The sequence below is a fragment of the Cupressus sempervirens genome, chromosome 11 (genome assembly GCF_028749045.1).
Source record: "Cupressus sempervirens isolate cs-2001-9-10 chromosome 11, ASM2874904v1, whole genome shotgun sequence".
In the NCBI taxonomy this organism is placed as follows: Eukaryota; Viridiplantae; Streptophyta; class Pinopsida; order Cupressales; family Cupressaceae; genus Cupressus; species Cupressus sempervirens.
In genome coordinates this window covers 636,424,090-636,438,337 of record NC_143128.1, presented here as the reverse complement: position 1 = coordinate 636,438,337, position 14,248 = coordinate 636,424,090, and the positions used below count along the sequence as shown (strand labels likewise).

General features: G+C 35.3%; 1 protein-coding gene across 3 annotated transcripts in view; it reads right to left on the bottom strand.

The window, feature by feature from the left end:
- LOC149531377 (uncharacterized) overlaps positions 1-10,648 on the bottom strand; it is a 105,108-nt gene extending 94,460 nt beyond the window's left edge. For 2 of the 3 annotated variants that reach the window (XR_016358656.1, XM_089809624.1), the window contains exons 1-2: positions 9,827-10,646; positions 8,494-9,251 (exon numbers count right to left, since the gene is read on the bottom strand). Coding sequence is in view for 2 of the 3 variants with exons in the window: in XM_089809624.1 (XP_089665750.1) it covers positions 8,494-9,251; positions 9,827-10,394 (1,326 nt within the window). In the remaining variant the exon portion in view is untranslated. Of the gene's footprint in view, positions 1-8,493; positions 9,252-9,826 lie in introns of all 3 variants that reach the window. The other variant, XM_089809625.1, reaches the window with a different exon arrangement.
- Between the last annotated feature and the right edge of the window lie 3,600 nt (positions 10,649-14,248).

The following is a 14,248-nucleotide window of genomic DNA, read 5'->3' as shown; positions in this document are numbered from 1 at the left end:
AGAGATAGTTCTACAGAGGTTACGAGAACATAAACTATACGGAAAGTTTTCTAAGTGTGTTTTTAATCAAAAGGAGATCCAATACTTAGGACACATTATAACAGCTCAAGGGATAGCCGTAGACCCTACAAAGATTAAAGACATCACAGAATGGCCTATACCTAAGAATGTGACAGAGGTCAGGAGTTTCATGGGTCTAGCAGGATTTTATAAAAAAATTGTTAGAGATCTTTCTAGGATAGCCTACCCAATCACCTTGCTTCAAAGAAAAGGGAAGAAATTCATTTGGACTAAAAAATGTCAAACAACCTTTGAGTATCTGAAGGAGAAGTTAACTACTGCACCAATACTTAGAGTACTAGATCCCCAAGAGGAATTTGTGGAAAATAATTGATGTATTCGGGGAAGGATTAGGAGGTGTACTGATGCAAGAGGATCAAGTAGTTGCATGAGACAAGGAAGCTGAAAAGTTATGAACAAAATTACACCCTACATGATTTAGAATCAGCCGCCATTGTGCATGCCCTCCAAATGTGGAGACATTATCTGATAGGGTAACCTTTTGAACTTCGATCAAATCACCACGGCTTGAAGTATATTTTTACTCAGCCTAACCTTAACACCAAACAAAGGAGATGGTCGGAATTTCTAACAAATTACGATTTTGAAATTAACTACATTAAGGGCAAGGAAAATAAGGTAGTAGATGCCTTAAGCCAGCGAAGGCATATCTCTGTTGTGGCCATCATAAATATCAGACTTAAAGATCAAGTACTGCAATATTTGACACGATGATTTCTACATTGAGATCAGCCACGCACTTCTCAGAGACCCGCAAGATCCCAGGTATAAAGATTACAAAATTGGAAGAGGACGGGTTATTGAGATACGGAGGGAAGATGTACATACCCAAAGTTCTAGAAATCCAAAGAATGATTTTAAGAGAATTCCACATAGCTCCCTATTCTGGACATCCTAGAGTGACCAAGATGATGTCAGATATAAAACCATTGTATTTTGGGAAGGGAGTGAAAAGAGAAATAACGGATTATGTAGTTGGATGCTTGGAGTGTCAAAGAGTCAAGGCAGAACATCGTTACCCAACTAGCCTCCTACACCCGAATGAGGTACCTAGATGGAAATGGCAGATAATCACTATGGATTTCATACAAGGGTTACCCATGACCCGGAACAGACACAACACCATTCTAGTAGTAGTGGACAGATTAGCCAAAGTGGCTCACTTCATTCCCGGTAACTTGACTGATGGAGAACCAAAAATTGTTCACAAGTTTGTGCGAGAAATTTTCACACTCCATGGAGTCCCAGAAAAGATTATATCTAACAGGGATGCCAGCATAAGATCCAAATTCTGGAAAACATTATTTTCAGCCTTGGGAACCAAACTAAATATTAGTTCTTCTTATCATCCGAGAACCAACGGCCAGATCAAAAGAGAAAACCAAGTTTTGGAGGACCTTCTAAGAGTCTATTGCATGAATTGACAATACCAATAGAAGATGTACCTACCCTTTGTAGAATTTTCTTATAATAACACTTATCAATCCACTATTAAGATGGCACCCTTTGAGGCCCTATACGGTCGTAAATGCAGAACTCCTGCAAGCCGGAATCGCATTGAAGACAGAATTATCATTGAGCCGGAAATGCTAAAAGAGATGGAAGAACAAGTAATTCAAATTCGTCAGAGGCTAAAAAAGCAAATGATAGGCAAAAAAGCTATGCAGATGCAAAAAGAATACCTAGAGACTTCTCAATAGAAAAAAAATTCTATTAAAGGTTAAACCACAAAAAGTACCATTAAGTTCAGGAAGAATGCCAAATTGGCCCTAAGATATGTGGGACCCTTTGAGGTGTTAGAGGTTGTAAACCCGATAGCCTACAAAATCACACTACCTTCAACCCTTGCCAAGATGCATGATGTCTTCCATGTGTCATATCTTAAGAAATATATCATTCATCATGAACATATAATTGATTGGAATCTTTTATAGGTACGAGACCCAAGGGTGGTCGAAATACAACTACTCAAAATAATCGAGGTGCGTAAGCTTCGCTTATGAAATCGAGACATAACCCAATGCAAGGTTCAATTGGACTAGTATGCTGAAGAGAACGCTACCTGGAAAGACTATGATGAGATTTTCCAGAAATTTCCCCATCTTTTCTCTAGGACTAGAGCATTAACATTTTTCTTGTTGTAATTAAAACATTATGTGATTACATAAGTACTTTTTAAATTTTATTTGTAAAAGTTCATCAAGGACGATGAAAACATAAAGGGGAGGGTATGTTACATCCCAAATTTTGACCTAATTAAAATAAGTTTATAGCCGTTGCAATAATTAGTTAAAACTATCAAATGTCATGATCATGTGAAAAGAGAACTTATAGTTGACCTTTTATTAGTTCCTGCCAAAGGCAGGATACTATTGCTTTCATTCAGTTCAATTTTTCAATTCAGTTGACCAATCAACTCATGGAATTTAAAAGATTATAACAAACTTCAAATGTTGATATCTTTTTGTGATTTTTCATTATTTTATAAATCACATTTTTCATTCATTCTATTGGACCATACTATTTTTGGTAGGGAAAAAATTCAATTTTCTTCAACAAAAATACAAATATTTTCTAACAAATCTATCATGCATTCAACAACTTTATCCTTTCCACATTTGTGACAAGTTGATTAGATTTTTCAAAAAAATAATTATTTTATCTTCCACCTCACACCACTATGGACAAAAATGAATTTCTAATCAATATTAATTATCACAATCTATTTTTCTTACCAAGTTCAAATATAGAATTAAATGTTGTATATTTCTTATTTTAAATATATTTATTAGTTTTACATTGATGTTTTTTTTTTTCAATTGTAAAATGCTATTTCTTTAAGTTTACACTATGTTTTACTAGCTACTATTTTACAATCTTGCTCTATTTTTTATTTTTATTATTTTACAAATTGTAAAACTAATATTGCCCCTCAAACTTACTAGATATTTTGGTAGTTGAATTAAGCAATCAACAATTTATTTTTAAAATTAAATATTTCAACTTATAAATAAGCAGTTCATTCATATAATATAATTTTTATTGTTATTTATATATTTCTTAAAATAATATAATTATTAATATTTTTAAAATTCCTTGCAACTCTTTCTATCATTCTACCTTTACTTGTCCTTATAATAACATATCATTTTCTCTTTTAGCTCTCTCCATATCCTTTGTTGGCAGCAACTTTGACACATTGCGTCTCTTGTTTCATGTGAAATTGATTTGTTATAATCTTGTGTATTGGAAATCGGTTAACTATTTATCATGTTTACTTATTTATAGATTATGATGGTCAGCTATTGTTACATTTATCAATCAAAATATTCTAATGTTTGATTTAAATGGAGTAACTTGTTATTATTGTGGGAATGTGGTGGTTGCAGAAGCAGACAAAGAGAAGAAAGCATTGCAAAACAGGATTCAAGGAATGGGGCAATATCCTAGTCCATCGCCAAATCATCAAGTATGACCTCTAACTACCTTAATAAAGGATTTAACGACCTCACAATAGAGTAGACCATTGGACAATCATGAGCTACTTGGTCAAACATTTAAAATCAATTAACATCTAAATTTCTTGTTTAAAACAATTACCTCTTTATTGTTTTGAGACCCCGGCAGTGTTATCATTATAAGTTAATTATATGTGTGTGATGTCACCATGATACTCTAATGATATCTATAAATCATACTTATTAGTATATGTATATGTATATGTATGTATGTATGTATGTATATATATATATATATAAGCATGCATATACAGAGGGAATATGATGTGAGAAATAAATTATATGTATTCTCTAAGTCACACACATATATAGGTGTACGTATACATATAGGTACAATTATAGATATAACAAAACAGCGTCATGATACATTATATTTAAATTATATATTTATATAGATACATATATATAATGTTTTTAAGAAACCATGGAAAAATACTTTATAATTCCCCTCATTAAGAGGCGGCCATCTCAAGTTGACGTCCATCTTTCAAATCGATCTTTTAATAAAACCGATGATCTTTTAAAACTAATGATCTTGGAAACCGATAACATGGTACCAAGTTGGAGAGCTATACGACTCCGCTTTTGCAGTTCGGCACTGTTATTCCCTCTTCTATTTTCTTCTCTCCCCATTTCACCAACATCTCAGGCTGACAGTTCCGAGTGGAGATATCTTGCTAAGCCGATTACTATTGACCACTAAAATTCATTACAAGTTATGGAATTCACTCCATTCTAAGTTTCCATTCAGCATCATTGCTAGTATAGTTCTGTTATAGTTGCATTAGGAGCATATCTATGAGCATGGATTAAATATGTTTCTAAATCCCAGACTCAATATGCAGATCCAATAACCATAGGGACATCATGCATTTTTCCTGTACACATATACTTGGCTACTTTCTTTATGAGAATTTTGATACAGAATCTAACTGCAAATTATGATAAACTAACATACATGTTAGTATTTGTTGTATACCAGCTATGGATTTTATTCAAAGAAACCATGTGATAAAGATCTCAATATTAAGTGGTAGTCTCTAGGGATTCACCCAAGGCTAGTGAAGCCAAAGTTAAAGGGTGAAGAGGAGAGGATTCCTGCCAAGGGAAAGAAAACAATATGATCAGAACTTTCATACATGAACATTTTATAACAGGTTATTAAAAGTCAAGTCAGCTCATGATTGTCCAAATTATACTCTGTTGTCAAGTCGAGTGGTGGTGATCAAGTTATTTCTTGCCCATCTAAATCCTTGGCCAAGGACAATCAGAGGCATGCTTGCCTAATTATTTTTTTTATCACAAAGAGGTTGGTTGTGCCAACTACACAAAGCAATGGTTGGAAGAGGAATATCCTCAACATTGCCTATTGTTGAGTAGACACTCTAACACTGGTAAGCTCGGATTGCTGGACTATAGTGCCCCAAGCCTAACCCAGGGTAGGGAGGGCCTTTCTTGATTAAAGATTGTGTGGGGATAATATAAGGTCTGTGGTTGGGAGGTTAAGCCTATGTCAATGCTTCTCCTCTTCTTTGTAATGTCCCCACCTAGGATGTCTTTGCATTCAGGGACAATTAGCTTGAATTCTTTAATCTTTTCATGAATTACATTCTTGATTCCATTATAATATTATGAATTTGTTAATGCATGGTCAATGCCCTTGGTATCTGATGTAAATGATTGAATATAACTTAGGTGATTAGCTCTTGTAAACTAAAATTATCCTTAATGACCCTTATGATTTACGGTTTCTCCTTACCATTATATTTCCATATTGGATGTGAATAATAATATACATGTAATGTCCCCGCTACTGGATTTAATTTGAATGTTGTAACCTCTATTTGAAAATACTTATTCCTAACTTTACTCTGATCACCCAAGACTGATATTGAGTGTTCGTTCGGCTAATGAATTGATTTTGTAATTCCTTCATATATCTTGGATGCACTCTCTAAGTTAGTCCCTTGCTAGGTAGTAGTTATTACGTAGTCTCTATTAATTCACCTGATTTGATTTTTGGAGCCCATTCGCTATTTTATCTCTGCCCTCATTAGTTGCTAACACTTGCACGGTATAAGAGATGTTGGCTTACACTAGAGATTGTATTATTTGTGCCTACTATGCCTGTTTGATTCTTCCCACATCTTTTTACCAGACTTGTTGTCTTCAATGAGAGATGGACGACTATTTCTGTGCAACTCTTCTCTCTTTGCTTGTATTTTGAGTGTAAGGTAACACCTGTATTGTTACAACTGAACCGTTCTTCTATATTCCCGTCCATATTGCTTTTACTGTTTCTGTTTGTTGTGCGTGATAGTTGGCCGTCTACTTGCTACTTCTGTTGAGGTTGATTAGATTGTGGGTTTGCCATCAATGTCTCCCGGTCTGACTGTGGCATTGGCTTTGTAATAATTTCTCTCCTACCGGCAAGGTTACCTTTAGGTGGTGATGAATCCGCAAGAATGGTCATCCTTTTCGAAGAGTATATGATACTTCCGTTTGGCTTTGTCTGGTGTTCAAGGTTCAGGAATCCACACTGCCTACGTTTGACTTTAATATGTCTCTTGTAATTGATCTCGATACTTTTCTATTTTCCTCAACTATTATCATTCCTGCTTGTTGCTATTGGCTCCGATAGCCGAGGCTTGATCAACACAACGACAGTTATTTCAGTTACATGTATGAAATCTGTATTCTTATCTATCTCCGTATTAATTTATCAGCATAGATTTCATTTCTAGTTTCCTTTCAAATAAACATAAATGGCTTAGACTAGAATTGTCAGTTTCTTTCAAATGATTATAAATGGTTGAGATTATGATTGTCAATTCTTTTCAAATGATTATATATGGGTTAGAATACGTTATCTTTAGTTGTAGCCATTATCATGATAATATTTTCTTGGTGTAGAGATACGCTCATTTCCTCTATGTGATCATTTAACGGTCATAAATTATAGGGCAAATACTTTGAGACCTAACCCTAGGGCAAAATCATCTATTTTTACTTTGGGAAAATTCATATGTTACATTATTGATTCCAACGCTATATCCATTGGTGTTGACGTTAATAGTATGATAAATTTGTTGCGCCTCCTAATCAGAACTTGCAAATTTACACCAATCCTTGACCTTCTCATTCAGCAAATATTATTACTCAACCTTCTTTCCTATTACTAATATCATTTATGATGACAAGGTGGAAGAAACTGATCATGTGGTTAATCATGTTGAATATCAATCTCAACCTTTGCAGTTGCCTCCACCTGAACTTAAATCTTCACTTCCTATCACCTTTGATCATTTTGAGATGATTAAAGCGTTTGATGGTCCTCTTTACACTACTAGGGTGGCTCATATCCCTTCCCATGGTGTTTTTGTTGATCCTCCTTCCCTGGTTAATGTTATCCCTGGTTTTTGTAGTATCCGAATCTTGTAACAGTTTGACTTTGCAATGTTGAGTTGTACAACCTGCTGCCACATGTATTATTCTAATCCTTTCACCATATGCTCTTCCCTTACCCACATTGAAATCTTGATGATCCAATGTGTTAAAAGTTTCATAATTGTTCATTGTAAAGTTGCAAAAACTAGGAAAAAATCAATTTAGGACATTAAAATTCAGCTCAGGAGCTACATCTTTATAAGGGTTATAAGGTAGCTTGAAGTTCGTTTTGGCCAAGAATTGTCTTCAAAGAGAGGTTTATGAAGAATATATGGTTCTATTTGGTTTTAATACAATAAGGGGAAATGTCAAAAAATTACATCTTACGCTAGTCAATATAGGTTAGTAATTAGATACAAAAAATATTGTTGGTATAAAAATAAAACAAATGTTAGTTTTGTGATAGTTAATTGGTTGGTGAAGTTTTGTATAGGAAACCACAAGCTCTATAAGTCGATGCATATCGATATAAAAGTTTTGGTGAAATAATATATTATATAACATTTTAATCATGCAATAATGGTAAAATGATCTGTATGTGTTTGTTCTACCAATCTCAATCCAAGCTATGCAAAGACAAAGGTAAGAACCTGAAAATACAACAATCCTGGCAATGGCAATTAAGGATTCGACAATGACTTACCACAAGCTCTATAAGTCAATGTCTATAATCCTGGCAAATGTTAGTTTTGTGATAGTTAATTGGTTGGAGAAGTTTTGTATAGGAAACCACAAGCTCTATAAGTCAATGCATATCGATATAAAAGTTATAGTGAAATAATATATTATATAACATTTCATTTGTGCATTAATGGTAAAAAGATCTGTATGTGTTTGTTGAATGTTCTACCAATTTCAATCCAAGCTATGCAAAGACAAAGGTAAGAACCTGAAAATACAACAATCCTGGCAATGGCAGTTAAGGATTCGACAATGACTTACCAGACTAGGACTGGCCTTCATTTTACCTGAAAATAGAAATTATATGAAAAAATATATATTTGGGTATGAAGTGGGCTGAGTTTCTTTGCTGCCATTATGGAACTAAAAGCTTCAACTCTGCTAGTTATTCACAACAAATATTGGACCCAAATTAATATTAGCGCAAACTAGCAACAGTAAGTGGTCTTTACTAATTACCTATATGTATAACAATGGTAAACAAAGACCATGGATTCTGATTATTATTGTGATCATGAAACCCCGTATGAAAAAACATAGTGAATCTTGTATTCACACTTTATCAGCATTAATCAAGGCACTTCCGCATACTCTAAACCTTTCAGTGCTCATAGAATTGGGCAACCTTCCCTAATTGTTACATAGAAGTTTGTATGCCCAATATTATTCAAATTTCAAAGAATCCTGGTTTTAGATCAAGTTTCTATCCAATCATCTACATAAAAATCATACTTGCAATTGGAAAACTGAAAAAGAGTTCACATACCTTTTCAACATCATAGCAAAACAGTCCAGGAAAAGATGTAATTATTTTGTCTATATCATCTGCACTTGCATTCAGGTTCTTCAAGTAATTTATGACAGGCAATATATCTTTCTCTAGGTTACTGTTGATCAGGATCGGCCTCTTTACCAATAAGGGGCCAATATGCTTCTTCTGTATTCCAGCACCTATTAAGTAATCCACCAGTAGGCCAAGCTTCGGATTTACATTCTGAAGAATTAAGCTTGGATGTCTAGTTATAAGAGTCTTCACGTCTTTAAAAGATGATCCAATCTCTTGAAGAAAGTCTACATTTTTCTTGAGTTCCAATTCAACACTCTGTCCAAGAACCTCTGGATATTTCACAACGATTGCTACAATTTCCTTCTGCAGAAGCCCAATGCTCTTGAGGTACTCGACCACTAATGCCAGACTGTCACATTGATAAGTGAGGATTTCAGGCCAACTTGCAAGAACAGATGCAAGATGCTGTGATCTCACCCCAATACTTCTTAAGAACTCAACTTTTGTCATTGCGACATCAATTCCCAATTCAGCATAAGGGATTACTTTGGGTATGTCGGATGCTTTCATGTTGAGAACCTGAAAATATACCACCAATCTCGCAATCCCTCTTCTCTCAGCACAAATATACACTTTGTTTGCAATCGATGGATAGTCAAGAACTTCCCATGGATCTTCCAAGCCAAATCCTGGCTTCCTTTCAAAAAGCACTGAAGGCTCTTTCGTTTTGTCTGCAACTTCATCATCGTCAATTTTCAGTCCAAGGGAAAGCAATAATACAGAAAGAGATGACTCTGCATTCATCTGCAATTATCATTGTACATATCCAAAAAGAAATCTTATTTTACGCATACATCTAATGTGCTTGCCTCCTTGTAATAATTTTGAGTTAGCAATGGATGGACAAGATTACAAACATGCGGACCATCGTAGGTTATACATGGTACCGGCCATTAGTACTTGTATATGTATCATTTAGATCCTTCGATCGAGAATTTTCCATCCACAAATGAAGCTATTTATGTTACTGAAAACATTGGCAGAGTATATGTATGCGTGCTCTTGTAGACAGTTTTTATGTTCCTTTATGTATGTAATGATGATATATATTTTCTAAAAGAGAATTGTATGATCATAACTGATCAATGTTTTCTTCTATACAGTCGTTTCGTGTAAGAATAAACATCTACAACTAAGTCAAATTCAAATCCTGTGAAACAAAAGCACCGTCTATCCAACCGTGCAATTCGTAACTGCAAACATGCAATTTATTCGGATCAAAGAGGATGTCTCGTTGACAAAGAAGGCTTACCATTACCAATATCTTCAGTTGTGTCTCGCTGCTCCGTTTCTATTCCCGTAAAATTCTCTTTTGCCTCTCTTATGAGCTCATCAATCAGCTTCCCAGCATATCTGATGAATTCAAATGCATAAGCTGTTGAAACACTCTTATGCTCTAGCAAATCCAGGAGTCCATTCATTGCATCTGCTCTGTCTCTCGGTGAAAAGTGAGGAGAACCCAAAATTTGTAAAGCTTTCCTCTCAAGTGCAGTAGTTGAGGAACGGTTGCCCTTGTCGGTGGTGCCCTTATTCCTGTCACTCGGTCTGGTTGGTGGGGAGGAGAGTATTAAGTCCTGTATGGCATCAAATTCATGCTCCTGCGTGCATAATTTACTAACACGATTTTCTTGGTGATTGCGTGAAGAAGAAGAAGCCATGCCCAATAGGAGAACCCACTTACTCTTATGATGGAGTCTTGAGCTGAGAAAGCTGAATGCTGAACACCATATTTTTGAGCTCCTGAGGGCAACATGTTTAGAAACAGAACTGCCTGAAAGAATTGTATGCCTTGAAATACAGGGACAAGAAGAGAATGACATTGAACTTCAGCAGAAAATCTCTAAAAATCTATTGCTATTCCCACTTTTATTTTCCTCTTCATCCTCGTGGGCTTAGATTTATCTTCAACATTAGCGACTTTTCTTAATTTCCCAAAACGAAGAACTCTTGAGGAGAAAGATGGACTATAACTGCAAGCGTGCCCCGGAAACAATTTTGTCTGAAAGAGGCTTAAGGTGTGTGGCATGGAAATTTCATTTTGCAATTGCAGCGAGTGGTGGCTTAAGATTACCAGATAGACGAGTTCGATAGAATACGGTTTTATACTCCGTTCTCGGAATCAATGATTTGATCGATTTGTCCTTTTGTGATATGAATATCAGGATTTAACTGTGTGATTTTGAGTCAAATTCGATGACCCATATTTCATGAGTAGTGATTCAACATGAATCCATCTCTCATGAGAATAAATGGAACACTTAGCACTCATTGGCTCTAGGCGATGCTCACAGGGGTGAAGCACCGGAACTTCTCGGGAGGTCACCCATCCCAGTACTACTCCAGCTTGAGTGCGCTTAACTACGGAGTTTCCTCTTTAGTTAAACCCAAAGCTTGCAACCCCATTTGCAAAACCTTCAGCAAGTGTTGTGCCTTATGAACCATTCATTAGAAAGCCCCTTAAGCTCATCAATTGATAAGTAGGAGATAATTTCCACAGCTAGTCAAATTGTGATATGAATATCAGGATTTAACTGTGTGATTTTGAGTCAAACTCGATGACCCATATTTCATGAGTAGTGATTCAACATGAATCCATCTCTAATGAGAATAAATGGAACACTTAGCACTCATTGGATCTAGGTGATGCTCACAGGGGTGAAGCACCGGGACTTCCCGGGAGGTCACCCATCCCAGTACTACTCCAGCCTGAGCGCTCTTAACTACGGAGTTTCCTCCTTAGTTAAACCCAAAGCTTGCAACCCCATTTGCAAAACTTTCACCAAGTGTTGTGCCTTATGAACCATTCATTAGAAAGCCCCTTAAGCTCATCAATTGATAAGTAGGAGATAATTTCCACAGCTAGTCAAATTGTGATATGAATATCAGGATTTAACTGTGTGATTTTGAGTCAAACTCGATGACCCATATTTCATGAGTAGTGATTCAACATGAATCCATCTCTCATGAGAATAAATGGAACACTTAGCACTCATTGGATCTAGGTGATGCTCACAGGGGTGAAGCACCGGGACTTCCCAGGAGGTCACCCATCCCAATATTACTCCAGCCTGAGCGCGCTTAACTACGGAGTTTCCTCCTTAGTTAAACCCAAAGCTTGCAACCCCATTTGCAAAACCTTCAGCAAGTGTTGTGCCTTATGAACCATTCATTAGAAAGCGCCTTAAGCTCATCAATTGATAAGTAGGAGATAATTTCCACAGCTAGTCAAATTGTGATATGAATATCAGGATTTAACTGTGTGATTTTGAGTCAAACTCGATGACCCATATTTCATGAGTAGTGATTCAACATGAATCCATCTCTCATGAGAATAAATGGAACACTTAGCACTCATTGGATCTAGGTGATGCTCACAGGGGTGAAGCACCGGGACTTCCCGGGAGGTCAACCATCCCAGTACTACTCCAGCTTGAGCGCGCTTAATTACGGAGTTTCCTCCTTAGTTAAACCCAAAGCTTGCAACCCCATTTGCAAAACTTTCACCAAGTGTTGTGCCTTATGAACCATTCATTAGAAAGCCCCTTAAGCTCATTAATTGATAAGTAGGAGATAATTTTCACAGCTAGTCAAATTGTGATATGAATATCAGGATTTAACTGTGTGATTTTGAGTCAAACTCGATGACCCATATTTCATGAGTAGTGATTCAACATGAATCCATCAACACTTGGTGAAGGTTTTGCAAATGGGGTTGCAAGCTTTGGGCTTAACTAAGGAGGAAACTTCGTAGTTAAGTGTGCTCAGGCTGGAGTAGTACTGGGATGGGTGACCTCCCGGGAAGTCCCGGTGCTTCACCCCTGTGAGCATCACCTAGATCCAATGAGTGCTAAGTGTTCCATTTATTCTCATGAGAGATGGATTCATGTTGAATCACTACTCATGAAATATGGGTCATCGAGTTTGACTCAAAATCGCATAGTTAAATCCTGATATTCATATCACAATTTGACTAGCTCTGGAAATTATCTCCTACTTATCGATTTGTCCTTTTCAAAATTTAAAAATTGAGGTTGAGGATTTTTTTAATGTTTTTTTCATTTATATTGGTAAAATGTAAATTATAAAAGAAAGAATAGTAGTTTGAAAGGAACTATAAGAGAATAGAGAATGATTATATAACATTTACATGATACAAACAACTTCATAATATAGTAGCAGCTAAAACAAATCATAAACAAAAGAGATATTATTCATACATACCTTTAAAAAAATTACAAATCATAACCATTTTTATGTAAAATTCAAATAAGAGGTTGAAGTTCTATTGGATTTCTAATGAGCTGAAGAACTTGACATTGGATGCATTGAATTTGATGTGTGAGCTTTAAGCTCCTCTTGGAATCCCTCCGCAATTGAGAGAAAAGAGATGTAAGACCAGACTCTCCAACAATGCAATAAAATTGTTTGATGAACTCCTTTAGCAATAACATTGTTTTCAAGCCCAATTCCAAGTAAAGGCCTCTTTCCAATTAAGATTATGACCAAAAAATAATTGGTAGATAGTGAAATAGAGAATTCAGTGAAATAGAGAATTCTTATACTTCTTAACAAAGTGGCAACCCAAAAAAATGTGTATAATATTTTCATGTTTATGGCATAAAGGACAACTAATGGGTTGAACTATAATGAATTTCAACCTGCCACCAATTGACAACTTGTAATGTAGTATTTTCCAAGCCATTAATTGTGCTTTTGCATTGATTTTTGACTTCCAATTTTGAGCAGAAAGTTTAGTCTAGTATTTCTCACTAAATTTGTAATTCCATTTACTGTTTAGGAAAAAAAATTATGGGTAGATTAGGAAGCAGTTGCAAATATCCCCCACCTTATTGATGCTTTTTTTGAACAATTTTTCCCCGTCTTATTGATGTCTTTTTTGAACAGCAAACATGACTTTCAAAAAGCTAGGAGACAAAGGTTGGTCATGATACAATATATGCTTGTTTCACCAAATAGAAGAGATGGAAAAGTTGAAACCATGCTAGAGAGAAGCATCTCTCCATCTTAAAAGATGACAAACCTTTTGTCATGCTTTTCAAATCAACTAAAGAGAAGGTGAGCGTTAATAGTGAAGAAATGAGCACATGAAGAATATTGTCTAACCAATCCACAACCTCTCGTTTTCCTTTAAAAGTGACAAGTTCAATTTTGTGTTGGATAAGAATTTTCCAAGGTGTATCCACTTCTTCTGATAATCCATTTAGCTATCAAGCAAATCCCTTGAGTTTCAGATCAATTAAACCCAAACCACCTTTATGCTTAGGTTGTATGTAATCAGACCAAGAGGTGGATATGTTGAAAAGATTAAAAGAAGTTTGTAAGATGGTAGATCTATTGTTTTTTTTCTCTTAAATTATTTTTGCTCTATGGAAAAGAAAATTGTATGCGAGTTATTGTAAAATAATTTTGTACAATTGATATTTAATTTTACAAGAAAGTTATTGTCTAATGATATTATTTGTGTAATTAATTTAAAAAATTTATTGTCAAAGTATTTGTATAATAGATATATTATATTCTAAAATAACTTATATTTATATCAAGCTTGTGAAAATTGAAAAAAAAAATGAATGTAGAAAGGCACTCAGCAACTAGGTTGTACACTCTACGCTTTGTACGTAGAGCATATCCTATACCACCATGTATGTCAGCA